This window comes from Epinephelus fuscoguttatus, linkage group LG20 (genome assembly GCF_011397635.1).
Source record: "Epinephelus fuscoguttatus linkage group LG20, E.fuscoguttatus.final_Chr_v1".
In the NCBI taxonomy this organism is placed as follows: domain Eukaryota; kingdom Metazoa; phylum Chordata; class Actinopteri; order Perciformes; family Serranidae; genus Epinephelus; species Epinephelus fuscoguttatus.
The window spans coordinates 3,847,147-3,860,989 of NC_064771.1; the positions used below are offsets into that span (position 1 = coordinate 3,847,147).

Consider the following 13,843-nt stretch of genomic DNA (forward strand, 5'->3'; position numbering starts at 1 on the left):
ACACATTACTTTGCATTGCATCATTTTGCATCATTAGATTTTGATGTGGCTGGATGAGGTGAAGCTGATTATTACAAAATATTTTATTTATTTATCATTCATATTTTGTTCAGTTGTAGTACATCCATAACAATGCATCATGTTGTATATGCTTATCATGTGTTTTGTGAAAACGCACTACTAATAATAATAACAGGTTACTAATAGCTTTTTTAAGTAGCACTTTTAAAAACATTAAAATAAAAAAGTTCTTCAAAGGTATAAAATAAGAGAACACAAATGTTGTTGGCCTGTATGTCAAGTACAGAAAATCAGTGGGCCGACAGAAATAAAAGAATGATTAAAATGGTGAACAGAAGTGAAATGAGGAAAGTAAAAGGTGGAATTATAGCCGTTAGGTACTGTTGGTGATAGTCTGCCAACTCCAGCTGTCAGATAAATGGTGTGGTGGGGATTTCAAACTAAAATAGTTGAAGTATAATGTAATGCATCTTAAAGTTTTACTCAAGTGCACTACTTAAGTAACCTAGAAGTATGAAGTATACCACTACTTTGACTTAAGGGACTGTTCTTTATTCATGAGGGGGGAGGATTGGTATTAAAAGGGGGAGGCATGTCAAATAATTTTTTAAAGGGATAGTGCACCCAAAAATGAAAATTCAGCCATTATCTATTCAAGGTATCGAATAACTAAGATATGGGGGGGGGCTATATTTTCCACCAGTCACTCAGGGAGGCTGGAGGAAAAATATTTGTAGCTTCAGGAAGGGTAATGAATAAAAAGAAAAAGAAAAACAACCCAGCTACCCCCATCCTCCCCCCAACATGTAAAGAACAGTCCCTGAGTAAAGAGCTGACGATGTCTTCCATTTTATCACAGGACAGTCACTCTGACTCTGAGAAGACAAACAGCGCCCTCCTGTGATCCCACGGGTGTAGTACTGTTTAACAAAAACAAAGCAGCTCAGTCAGTCCGGAAGGAAATGTTCCTCATGCTAGATGCTTTTAAACTGGACAAGTTAAACAGGCGCCAGAACGGTACAGATACAATAATATCATTGGTTGCAGACTTTTAACATTTGCACCGAACTCTATGTTTTTCTGCAACCAGCATCGGGACACTCCGCTGGCAGTTAAGAGGTGTCAAAAACGAACTCTTATTTGTACGCAGCCTGCAGGACGGATACTGTACACTGCAGCGAGGTAGAATGTAACTACCAACAACCGCTAATAACCAGCAGCTTTCCGATTTATTAAAATGGAAACATTTGTATCCTCGTGAGCGTTTTTTTGCAGTTTGGCGCAGTCTGTCTGGATATCGCGGGTGCTAACAAAATGGAGGGTAATAAGTGCTTGTTAAGTTGGCTAGTGTAACGTTATATGGAGCCGTGCTTTTAGACTGCGTGTTGGGGATATTATTGTTGGACGGGGAGAAAGACTAACATAAATATGTCAGGAATACAGTAAACACATTCAGTTAAGACGGCTTTTACCGGAAGTGGAACGCTGTTACCAAACTATAACGTGGGTGATTGACTGCACAACAACAACAGAATGTGTTGTGATGTGACACGCCTTTACCGACAGCCACTTATAAAATAGAGTATTAAAGGAGGAGCAGGTAGCACAAAATGACAGACTCCGGGGATAGAGCAGATGTTCCCGGCCCCTCTGGCCTCAGCAGCGGGACCGGGCTAGGCTTCAGCGTGGGCAGAGGACTCCCAGGCCGGGTCAGGAGTCTGTCCTCTCCCACCCCACCTGGAAGACTGACGTCTCTCAGAACCAGGGACCTGACACTGGGGGGAGTGCTTAAAAAACCAAAGGTAATGAATGACACACCAAAGAAACATGGATATGATCTTTGCTTTATGATACTAAATCATCAGTGGACAACAAAACCATCAGCTTTAAGTAATAAACTACTGTAAGAAACAGCCATCAGAGCAATGTTAACATTTCTTCTCAAAACTTTATGAGTTATGTAATTAATGTTATCTGACAAAAAAAAAACACATTGGAATTATTAATTAGTGAAGTTACAGTTAGGCTATCTCATTTGACCGATACCAATATCGATTCATATTTTCTCCTATCTAATAGCTCATTTTAAAACTGATATTGGTGGATACGGATGACATACCGATATTATCAGCATGTTGGCCGATTCCTATAGCTCATTTTAAAGCCAGTATCTGCGGATACTGATGGTGTGCCAATATCATCTTGCATCCCAAATACTTTTCTTAAATACAGATTGCAGCTTTTATCCCAAGCACAATTAGCATTAGTACAATTTTATGCTTGTACAATCCTTTACTTAACAGTACGGAAAACTAAAAGACACCAGAATCAAACATGATAATATTTATATGATGAAACCAACCTACGTCATTTTGACCCTAATATAGAATAACTGAAATCCAGACTTCTTTTTCTCTCAATGCAACAGAGGCTAGTTAGAGACCTTAATCTCAGTATAACCCCCTGTCAAAATAAAGGTGGAATAAATGCAGACCTAATTCAAATTTACATTTTTCAATTTGTACATAATGTAAAATGAGCTGGGTTTACTATGAACTATGAACACCACACACTACAGGCATTTATAACAGATAAAATCAGAACAGGTACTGGATTATGATGATTTGATGATTTGTGTTTTTGTAGCACTTGATGTTATTTATTTATTAAACTTTTTGTTTGTTTGTTTTTTGTTTTGATATTGTTACATTTGGTATATAATGTTGATTTCTTTACTTACTATGTTATGTTGTAGTTATGTGGCTGCAGTATGGGTGAAGAGCCAAAGACAAAAGTCCCACTTTGTGGGACAATAAAGTTAATTTTGATCTTGATCTCGATCTTAATAACACAAAATTTAGCCCATGCTATGTTCAGGGCATATTGGTATGGGATAGTAGGAGCAAACATTTGCGACCTTCCTGTCTGTGTTTGGGAACAAAGGCAGCACCTTTTTCCAGCTGAGCACCGGACATCCACAGCAGCAGGTGGAGTTTTCCTTGAATTGATCAATTGAATTTGATAGTCATAAAACATTTTATTATGTAATGATGTGATGTATTTCTGACTTTTTATCTTAAATACTGCTCTTCAGAGCTATATGTAGTGTTGTCAACAGGGCACTAGGAAATCTGTGTCAGCTGCATCTATGTCTGTCTCCCTCTGAATGTGTGGCTTGAACTGACTGATGAGTGCAACTACCTCTAGTGTGTGGTACTTTAAATAAGGGGCCATGGCGAACATGGACACAAGAAATAGTTCCACGTTTTTAAAACCGCATGGGCGGAATTGGGTGCTTTTGACAGGGGTCCCCCAGGACCCCAGTACATATAGAATTTATAGCATCTAGAATATACCATGTCGCACCTTTGTCATAAATCCCAATAGAGAAATACTCAGTATTATCAAAGTCTTATATTTCTCTCTGTTCTCCTTTTCACCTGAAGAAAACCTTTGAGCCAAATGTGCATGCCGTGAGGAAAAGCAGAGATGAGTAAGTGGCGATCAATCAGATAATTCAAGTCTCCTGATATAATGAACGTTTTTAGAATTTATTTGTGCTGTTAGTATGTAGTGTATAGCCTAATGATAATAAATATCATGTCTGATATTTCCCCAGGTTAAAGGAGGAGATCCATGTGGCTCCAAAAAAGGAGAGAAGAGAGAGGGATGAGAGGAGAAGAGAAAACAGAGGGAGGAGGAGAGAGAGGCCTCAGACCATTCAGTCTCACTCCATCTTTGAACAGGGTCCCGCCGACACCATACGCAAAACAGGTGCACAACTTCTTATGCTCCTTTCTTATTTTATGTATCCTTTCTTTTCAGCAGTATGCACAGCAGAGGTTTGTTACAGATGCAGTACAGGTGCACTTCTACCCTCAGAGTCAACCTGTCTCTCTGTTCAGGCTGGCGCGGTACCACAGACCTGCACGACTCCGCCACCTCTCCTGTGTGTAAACTGGTGAAGAAAGAGAGGAAAGACTCAGAAGAGGATGAAGATGAGATTCTCAGTAAACTACAGAGGGATGATGTAAGTACTTTGTGCTCCAGTTTCTCAAGTCTGTCTTAACAGACAGACAGTCAGGTGCCCATATGAACATTTCACTTGCAGCAATTGTTCATCCTTAAGACACACATATTGAATTTGGTACTAAAAATCAATCAATAAATCAGTCCATTTGTCTGTTACATGTGATAAGGGTTTAGCCGGTGTAAAAAAATTTAAAACCAGGTTATAATTAAGCCAGTATACTGAATTTTACCATGGGGGGCTGCACTTGACTTAGCAGAAACTTATGACATGGTGTCCTAACAGCAAACGAGCATCCAACTGCCGCCACCACCGCCTGTCACATCACCTAACATAGCAGCTCTCCGTCCACGTTAAATCCATTAAATATGCACTTCTGTCGTGTAATGTAAACAAACCACGAACCTACCAGCAGTGCGCTTCAGATCAGACTGGAGATAGGTGAGTAGCCTACTTGCTGTCTTCCTATGTTTGTACATTTTAAACAGAAAATACATGTTTTATGTAATGATATTTACTGGAAATGACCTTCAACATAGCCAACAGCAAGCAAGTTGTTATTAGTGATGGTCATTTACCAGACACTTAAAGCTCTCTGGTGATCTCCCACCAGCCAGTTGCTTCCTTACTTAGGTTTTTGTGATGAAATAATAAGGTATCATATAGATAACTCTTTATTTCAACTTCACGAATCAGCTGTTCCTTGTCCATTGCAGCACTTTTAAAGCAAGCAAAAGGAATAAATATAAACAGTTTGCACTAGACCAAATTGGTTAAACTTGTACACTGGATTGGCAAAACTGTAAATGGTCTTGTAGTAGTGGTCTTGGATGGCATGGACAAGAGGAACAATTACAGCAATCAAAAACTGCTCCAATATTCATCAGTGGTCATAACTAATGCTATATGTTGCACCCACAGTTCATAGATGATCCAGGCCTGAGGAATGATGCCAAGCTGAAACCCATCCAGCTACCCCTGTGTCAGTCCAGTAGCTTCAGTAAGAGTCAAACACGGATGACCACCACAGCATGTGAGAAAACTCCCTCTGACTTTTCCTGTACTACTGTAACTGTCCCACCACAACAGTGTCACATTATATGTTAACAAGGAGCTCTGTTCAGTCAGGACACTCAAGTGGAGTGATTTATTGTAGCAATATGCTTTATTTATTTATTTATTTATTTTTTGAGAGTGTGTCTCTACTCATAGATACAGTCTGTGTATCCAGTCGCCCTTACCGTGAGGGCGGAGTCTGCGAGGAGGAAAAGTCCTTTCCCCCAGCCTGTAAATGCTGGGAAAGCACAGTTTTTCAACTCACATAAGAAACACTGTTACTGTAAAACTTAAATTAAAAGCCTGGTCCCAGTTAAACACCCAGTCTATTTTACTAGCCCAGTGTGGCTGCACATTTTGACAAATAAATCCCTGTCTCAATTAGATGCCTGGTCTGGTTGCCAAGCAGTTCATTTTTATAGAAGTTCTTTGGATGTATAAACCAGATTGTTGACTACCCACTTGAGCTCATGTTAGTTAGCTGTTATGATTGTGCATATAAATATATACAGTATGTCTAAACTTTTGCCAATATCCATCTTACTGAAATTACGAGCACCAAAGAAGACTAATTCATTCAGAATTAGTGGCATGAAAAAAAAAAAAAAAAACAAGTGGTGACTCCCTTCCTCTGAAATTGTCATAATATCAAAATGTGTCCTTTCCGCCATCACCCAGTAAGTTATATATATTCGTTGGTCTGTAAGGGTTCACCGATCAAAAGAATAAAAAGTGTTTTTATAAAAATTAATCCAAGTTATGAATATTGTTTTAACAGGATAAAGTAATGTTAACTCAGTTTACCAGGTGCCATTAGCCTCGGGTGCCGTAAAACAAGTGTCAGAACATAACACATAATTGATATGTTATTTTAAGCCTAATTTTTATACAAGTAATATTCATGCTGGTTCAAAAAAAAACCCAATTTGATTGTGTTTCCCATCTTTGCTGAGCAACACTTTTGTTTAAAATGAATAAAAGACCTGTCTTAAATATAAGAGTGTTGAGTTTGGTGATTTGAGCACATAATTGTATGGGCTACAAATTGAAATTTTACAGTACATTTTTAAGAGATGAGATTAATTAAACTTGTCGTAATATCAGTGGTCTTCAGCCATTAACTCTATGATGTAATAGACCAGCATGTTTTAGTGAATTCCATGCACGTTTCTGGACAATATGGCAGCACTAACATTTCTCAATGCCATTAGCCTATGCTGTGATGTTATCATGCAATGAGTTTCAGCCTCAATAGCTATAGGTCCTTGGAGACTCACAAGTTTTTTTTACCAGTGGCCAAACAATCAAACACTGTTTGGATAAAACTTAAGATACTTTTTGTTTGACGAGAAACATCCTCGAAATCACCAGCCAGCATATATTTATGCTGGGTGAATTAAGAGGGTTTTTTTTTTTGGCCTAACTAGAGTTGGTGATCAATGGAACAGTGGAAAGACGACCCAAGACAGTTTTCTGTGAGTTTGATTTGATTCCATGAGCTGAATGAAGTTTGTTTCACTCCATAATTGCCTTAAAGACATAAAAACTTGGATGAGCACCAATTTCCTGATGTTAAATTCAGACAAAACTGAAGTTATTGTTCTTGGCCCCAAACAACTCAGAGACTCTTTATCTGATGACATAGTTTCTCTAGATGGCATTGCTCTGGCCCCTGCCACTACCGTAAGAAACCTCGGAGTAACATTTGATCAAGATTTGTCTTTTAATTCTCATTTAAAGCAAACCTCACGGACTGCATTTTTTCATCTGCGTAATATTGCGAAAATTAGGCCTATCCTGACCCGAAAAGATGCAGAAAAATTGGTCCACGCTTTTGTTACCTCAAGGCTGGATTATTGTAACTCTCTATTATCAGGTAGCTCTAGTAAGTCCTTAAAAACTCTCCAGCTAATTCAGAATGCAGCAGCACGTGTACTAACAGGAACTAAGAAACGCGATCATATCTCTCCTGTTTTAGCTTCTCTGCACTGGCTCCCTGTAAAATCCAGAATTGAATTTAAAATCCTACTGTTAACTTATAAAGCTCTAAATGGTCAAGCTCCATCATATCTTAGAGAGCTCATAGTGCCATATTATCCCACCAGAACACTGCGCTCTGAGAACGCAGGGTTACTCGTGGTCCCTAAAGTCTCCACAAGTAGATCAGGAGCCAGAGCCTTTAGCTATCAGGCTCCTCTCCTGTGGAATCATCTTCCTGTTACGGTCCGGGAGGCAGACACCGTCTCCACATTTAAGACTAGACTTAAGACTTTCCTCTTTGATAAAGCTTATAGTTAGGGCTGGCTCAGGCTTGTCCTGTACCAGCCCTTAGTTAGGCTGACTTAGGCCTAGTCTGCCGGAGCACCCCACTATAATACACCGGGCCCCTCTCTCTCTCTCTCTCTCTCTCTCTTATCCTATTACTGCATCTAGCTAACCCGGCCATTCTGGATGTCACTAACTCGGCTTCTTCTCCGGAGCCTTTGTGCTCCACTGTCTCTCAGATTAACTCATATCACAGCGGTGCCTGGACAGCGTGACGTGTGTGGTTGTGCTGCTGCCGTGGTCCCGCCAGATGCCTCCTGCTGCTGCTGCCATCATTAGTCATTAGTCATACTTCTTCTGTTATTATACACATATGATTATTGTCACACATGTATACTGCCAGGTATTAATACATACTTTCAACATATTGTACCGCAGTAACCAGAACTATAACTATAATATTATTACTTCCATTAATGTTGTAAGATACTGTCATTACCTGCATATCTCTCTCTCTCTCTCTCTCTCTCTCTCTCTCTCTCTCTCTCTCTCTCTCTCCCTGTGTCATATGGATTACTGTTAATTTATCATGTTGATCTGTTCTGTACGACATCTATTGCACGTCTGTCCGTCCTGGAAGAGGGATCCCTCCTCAGTTGCTCTTCCTGAGGTTTCTACCGTTTTTTTTCCCCCGTTAAAGGGGTTTTTTTGGGGAGTTTTTCCTTATCCGCTGTGAGGGTCTTAAGGACAGAGGGATGTCGTATGCTGTAAAGCCCTGTGAGGCAAATTGTGATTTGTGATATTGGGCTTTATAAATAAAATTGATTGATTGATTGATTGATGATAAAATTACTGTGTATTTAAATTTAGTCTGGTGAGCTTGACAATAGCAATTTCAGGGCTATTCCTGGTTAAACAAAAAGGATCTTACTCTTAAAAAAAAGGTCTTCCTCTGTAGGGATCCATTCAACAATCTTGTCAGACACTTAGAATAACAATCTGAGCCTGTCGAAACTGGAAAACCGGTTCCAAATTAAGCACTGGCCCCGAACCAGCACTGAAACTGCTTTGGTGGAAAAGGGGTATCAGTGGCAAAAAAAACAAGCACTGTTCATGGATCTAAACTGACAATGTGAACATGCCCTGAGTGTTTACATCGCAGCCTGGCCGCTCCTTTCAATACTGGACTTATTTTTTTTTTTAAAATGAGCTTCCTATAAATCACAAAAACATTGGAAAGTAGTGTTCAGGTTAAAAATTACCCTCTAACTCTGGATTTTAAGTGTATTTGACATGTAGAAAGCCATACAACACACAGCATGGTAGCGACTGCTTTGTTTTTCCCCTCTGAGTAGAAGGATTTGACATTTCTGAAAGCATGCAGCAGTGTAGCAGCATGGATGCAGAACTCAGTGTTGTTGCATGCAGACTGAATGAGCACCAAATGTTTATATGGACATTAAATGAGCATGTGACTATAAAATGACTTCCGTACGTGCCTGAACTACCTCAAGGCTCCATGTCAGTGCATGATCAATGAGTGTTTGTGGTTGTCATGTTGGCAGCTCCAGAGACCCCTCCTCTGTTCAGACCTCCATCCTGCAGAGCTCAGAGCAGAGCAGGCCACGGAAGAACAGAGCTGCCCAAACCAGAGCAGCCATCTATGGTGGAGCTGCTGCAGGATCTCAGCCTGTCTGGCAGAGAGGAGCTCTTTTTCATGCAGTTACCTGACAGCATGCCGGGCACAGTGTCTGGACAGAAGGCTGACGCCCCTCTAGGATCTACAGCAGAGAAACCTGCCAAGAAGGAAGGCAAGCCTGAAGACAAGAGGCCTTCACATCTAGAAGCACAAGTGAGTTAACAGGGTGAACACTGACACTGTGATGCTGTCATGGCAACATGCAACATATTGGAAGATGCTTTAGAGCACAATATGTGGCGTGATCTGTATATAACATACATGGAATCACGTGTTTTTATTGTGCACATAAATAAGCACATAAGATGGTGCATTCAATGGCTCCCCTCTTTTCTTCTTTGTGTTGTTACTGAGTCTGTTGGAAAGCCTTTTCCACTGTGATTTGTGAAGTCCTGAATTATGCAGGTTTTAAGGTTTTAAGAGATTTGTGTGAGTTTTCTGCTTAATGCTAAGGAGGATGGGATTTTGTTTGTGGTACTTCCCAGCTCTACTCCCTTCACTACACATTTCCTCTCACTAAAGCCCAGTTTCCACCAAACACTTTCGGTATAGTACCTTTGGAACAAAGGTAACCCTTCAGACATGGTACCTAGACCCTAGGTCTGTTAAGCACTTCCACCGCAAACAGTACTCTTAAATGTGGGCAGAGTTGTTGCCACTCACTGCTCCCTTCATCACTTGCTGTATTTCATCTTCACCGGTGACACCGAGGAGAGTCTGAACTTCATTTATCGTTCACAGAACAGGCTGCAGTGAGAGTCTCTCTTAATGGGATATTCAAAAATAGCAGGTTGTGTGAAACATATCAGCTGTTGGCCAGTGTAAGACAGTTATTAACAGGTTGTGTATCTGCACCTGTCGTTAGCAGGCTGCGGTGAAGGAGGGCTGTCCTGTGCTGTCACAGCTCCCAGAAGGATTTTTGGGTAAACTGCAGATCAGAAAGTCAGGAAAGGTGGAGCTGAAGCTGGGTAACATCACCATGGACGTCTCTGAGGGAGCTGCATTCTCCTTCCTGCAGGTACTGTGACTGGACTGTGTGTGTCAGTGTGTGTGCCAGTGACATATTATACATGCATTATAAGAGGTACAGGGAATTGTTACTATGAGAAGATGTGTCAGTCTCAGGGTGTTCTTTAAATGTATTTCTCTTAGCATCCATGACTTTGCTCAAACATGTCACTTTGCCTGTGCAAAATAGTAAACATTAGGCATTCACACATAAAGCAGGAGTGTGGAGATTTTATAAACAGACTTTATTAGTGACATGGCTTGTTCATGAAACAGCTTTTGTAAATGACGAGTTTTGACCTTGGCACATTTCATCAGGGTCCAGACATTGACTGGGTTCAGATGAAGAGACAGTACCTGAGCCTGGTTTTTTATGCCCTTATTCAGGGGTGTGTCCTTATTGGGTGATTAGGACAACATATGGGAGATAATGAGCATCATATAGAGATTACTTTCACAAAATTTCGCAAAAAAAGGGTAATTGAAACAAATCAAGCACCTTTTTCTGTGTTAAATAAATAGGAAAAATCTATTCTGAAACCAATTCCTTTATTTAGCATCAAGTTGATGCAACAGTTTATCAACTTGATGCACTGTTGCATCAAGTTGAAAATCAATAGATGGTTTTAAAGCACTTTAAACCAATGGCGCACAACTGGGTATGGACAGTAGAGACATGTCTATACTGAATCTTCCCTTAATATCTGTCATTGTCTACTCAATGGCACACAAAAGGTTAACAGACAAAGTTTTCTACAAGTCCCACCTCTCTAACCCAACATGCCTATTGGGATTGGCTTTGCTGTTTCTTGCTAATGTGAGAGAGGCTGTAGCTGCACCTGTATTGGGCTTTTTTAAATTCCTCTTCAAAACGGAACATTTAACTATTACAATACCAGATGAGCTCTGCCAATAATCATAGAACCGGGCAATATATAACTAATATATCTATCATAATATAAGAATAGATATAATGTTTACATTTGAAAGGCTGCATTTCAGTAAAGTGATGTAATTTTCTGAACTGACCTGTCTGTTCTAGTTTCTATTATTTGCCTTTACCCACACGCCATTATATTCAGTTCAGTTCAGTTTTCTTTATAAAGCTTAATATTGTAATTTGCCTCAGAGGGCTTTACAGACATCCCTCTGTCCTTTGACACTCACAGCAGATAAGGAAAAAGTCCCCCTAAAAAACTTAAACAGGGAAAATCTAAAAAAATCTCACAGTGTAATTTTTTTGTGAAAGCACCAATATTGAGACCTGCAATATCATTGTTATATCAATATTGACATACTTGGTCAAAAATATTGTGTTATTTGATTTTCTCCATATCACCCAGCCCTTATGTTAAGTCAAGATGTGACCAGAAAAACAGAGCCTCTCTGTCTGTATTCATAAAGAAGCCATTTCGTCTTTTTCCTTCTGCAGCAACTGGTGTCTGTGCATCTGTCTGATGGTCGAACTGGAGACATGATGGTGTTGGGAAACATCCATCACAAACTGGTCTTATCTCCTGACTTCCAGGCTTTACTGAGAGAGGCTTCAACACAGCAGCAACAGGAACCCTGATTATCTGTCATATATTACACAGACACCCAACAGAGCTGAGACCACACAGCACAGATTCTATGACACATGAAAAGATAAGTTTGAATTGTGTGGGATTCCTGACCTGTTACCACACCAACAGATCACTGTGGAGGAAAGGTCTATTGTCCATACCTCTGCTCACCAACAGATCACTGTGGAGGAAAGGTCTATTGTCCATACCTCTGCTTTGAGGTTTTTAAGGCAGCTATGTACCGTAGAGTTATCCCGTTTGTGCTATGATTTTGTTTTGTTTTTTTAACATACTGTGATAGCAAAACAATCTGCCAGAATCTGAATGATTGTTTTTCTCTGATGTGAAGACACTGCCAGGGGGACATGTTTTTTAGAAAGATACAGATAATCATGAGATAAATACATGGTATCAGATTCAACCTACTGACCCATGAGGACTGTTGTGGATGTTACCTGAGCGCAGGCCATTCGTTTACACTCGATCAGTTCTATAAACACCAGCAGAGCAGGCAACATGATTGCCAGCTTGAGACCGACTGAAGACCAGCAAACGTTGTTCCCAGCTACAGGCTGAGTTAGTCGATGCCCAAAGGAAGATCACTGAGGACGCCCATCATCAGAGGCTATCTTTAAACAAAGACAGATGATGTTATCATTTGGCCGAAGTTCTTGACTTTGGTCCATCAGAACCACTGAGTGAATGTCAGTTCAATTCAGGGCTTTACAGCATACGACATCCCTCTGTCCTTAGGACCCTCGCAGTGGATAAGGAAAAACTCCCCCCAAAAAACCTTTATAATTACAGGTGCTTTGATAAAGTGATCTTTCATGTGTGCACTGAGCTCCTTTATTAACTCCTATAGATCTGTCTCTGAAAAATGGGAAAATGGTGCAAAGCAAATTCCTCAACTGCTCAACCAGTTACAGCATTGATGCACAGTCACTGCACTGATGTACAGTTACTGGACTGATGTACAGCTGCAATTTGTAACTTATGTTGTATTAAGCAAAATCATATATATTAGTTTTTCCAGTTTTATTATTGGATGTTTGTGTTGTGTTTTTGAACCAGCATGTTTGTTTGTTTTTGTTAGATTTTTTGTATTTTTGTTTTTTGCTACCTCAGTATCATTTACTGTTTCACTTCTCCTCATCAGACTCTTACGCGTCAGCTTCATAGAGCAACTTAACAGCAGCTGTAAATCCAGGTGTTGCTCACCTCCAGCGAAGTTGGTGAAGTAAAACTGTTATGTATGTAAGACTTTATTTTAAAGCTCAAGTGTGTAGGATTTAGGGTATGAATATTGTCAGAAATGGAATATAATATTCATAACTATGTTGTCATTAGTTTATAATCACATGGAAGTAAGTAAAGTTGTGTTTTCTGTACCTTAGAATGAGCCATTTATATCTACATATGGAGCGGTCCTCTTGCTCAGAGTCCATCATGTTGTTTCTGCAGTAGCCCAGAAAGGACAAACCAAACACCGGCTCTTGATTGGGCCACCGTAGTTCTTCTACACACTTCGCACACAGGAGAAGTGTCAGTTCTGCAATTGCTAGATTGCTAGATGCTACTTAATCCTACAAACTCTCAAAAACCCTTCATTACAGTTTCTGGAAGTCCTTTCAGATGATCTTTTTTTAAAAATATTAAGTCAAGCTGTCAGAACAATAACAGTACCTAAATCTCAGCATCTTGAATGACCTCTTAATAAAATCAAATGCAGAAGACTGCAGCTTCTGATACAGTAGATGGTGTCATTCTGATAAACAGGCAGTGGGTTACTTATAAGGTTATTCATGGCTCCAGAGATCAGATTTCCATGATGTGTGCAGCCTCAGGTCTTCAGCCAGGACACCCTGACTCTGGAATGACCTGCTTTGAGAAGCTCAGGCTCACACAATCATTTAATTTTAATGTGTTTTATACTGATATGTTATTATGTTTTATAAGCTGTACATTGTAGATTTTTATATTTGTTTGACTGGGGTTTTGGGGTGGGTGGGTTTTTTCATTGTTTATGCGTAAAGCACTTTTTAACATTGTTTTTTAGAGATGCTATAAAAATAAACTTTATTATTATTATACAGAAATACGTTCAGGACTTGAAATTCATCAAGTATAGAACTTGGGATTTGACTTGAGACTTGCCTGTCTTGACTTGGGACTTGATTTGAGATTTACTCACAAACA

At 39.8% G+C, this 13,843-nt stretch overlaps 1 protein-coding gene across 2 annotated transcripts; it reads left to right on the forward strand.

Moving 5' to 3' along the window:
- Positions 1 to 923: 923 nt before the first annotated feature.
- On the forward strand, positions 924 to 13,600 carry zgc:171971 (uncharacterized protein LOC569690 homolog). 2 transcript variants are annotated; one of them, XM_049563923.1, is made up of 8 exons: positions 924 to 1,823; positions 3,468 to 3,514; positions 3,641 to 3,795; positions 3,927 to 4,051; positions 4,973 to 5,084; positions 8,938 to 9,224; positions 9,937 to 10,089; positions 11,512 to 13,600. In XM_049563923.1, exons 1-8 carry the CDS (start codon positions 1,632 to 1,634, stop codon positions 11,650 to 11,652), a joined length of 1,212 nt encoding a protein of 403 aa, XP_049419880.1. In that variant the 5' UTR covers positions 924 to 1,631; the 3' UTR covers positions 11,653 to 13,600. The 2 variants fall into 2 exon arrangements, with proteins under 2 accessions (XP_049419880.1, XP_049419881.1); XM_049563924.1 differs by having other exon boundaries at positions 9,940 to 10,089.
- The last annotated feature ends 243 nt before the right edge of the window (positions 13,601 to 13,843 follow it).

Coding starts and splice junctions, on each gene's coding strand:
- zgc:171971 (XM_049563923.1), top strand. CDS start 1,632: ATGACAGACTCCGGGGATAGAGCAGATGTTCCCGGCCCCTCTGGCCTC. Junction 3,515..3,640: donor GTGAGGAAAAGCAGAGATGA/GTAAGTGGCGAT, acceptor ATATTTCCCCAG/GTTAAAGGAGGAGATCCATG. Junction 10,090..11,511: donor CTGCATTCTCCTTCCTGCAG/GTACTGTGACTG, acceptor TTCCTTCTGCAG/CAACTGGTGTCTGTGCATCT.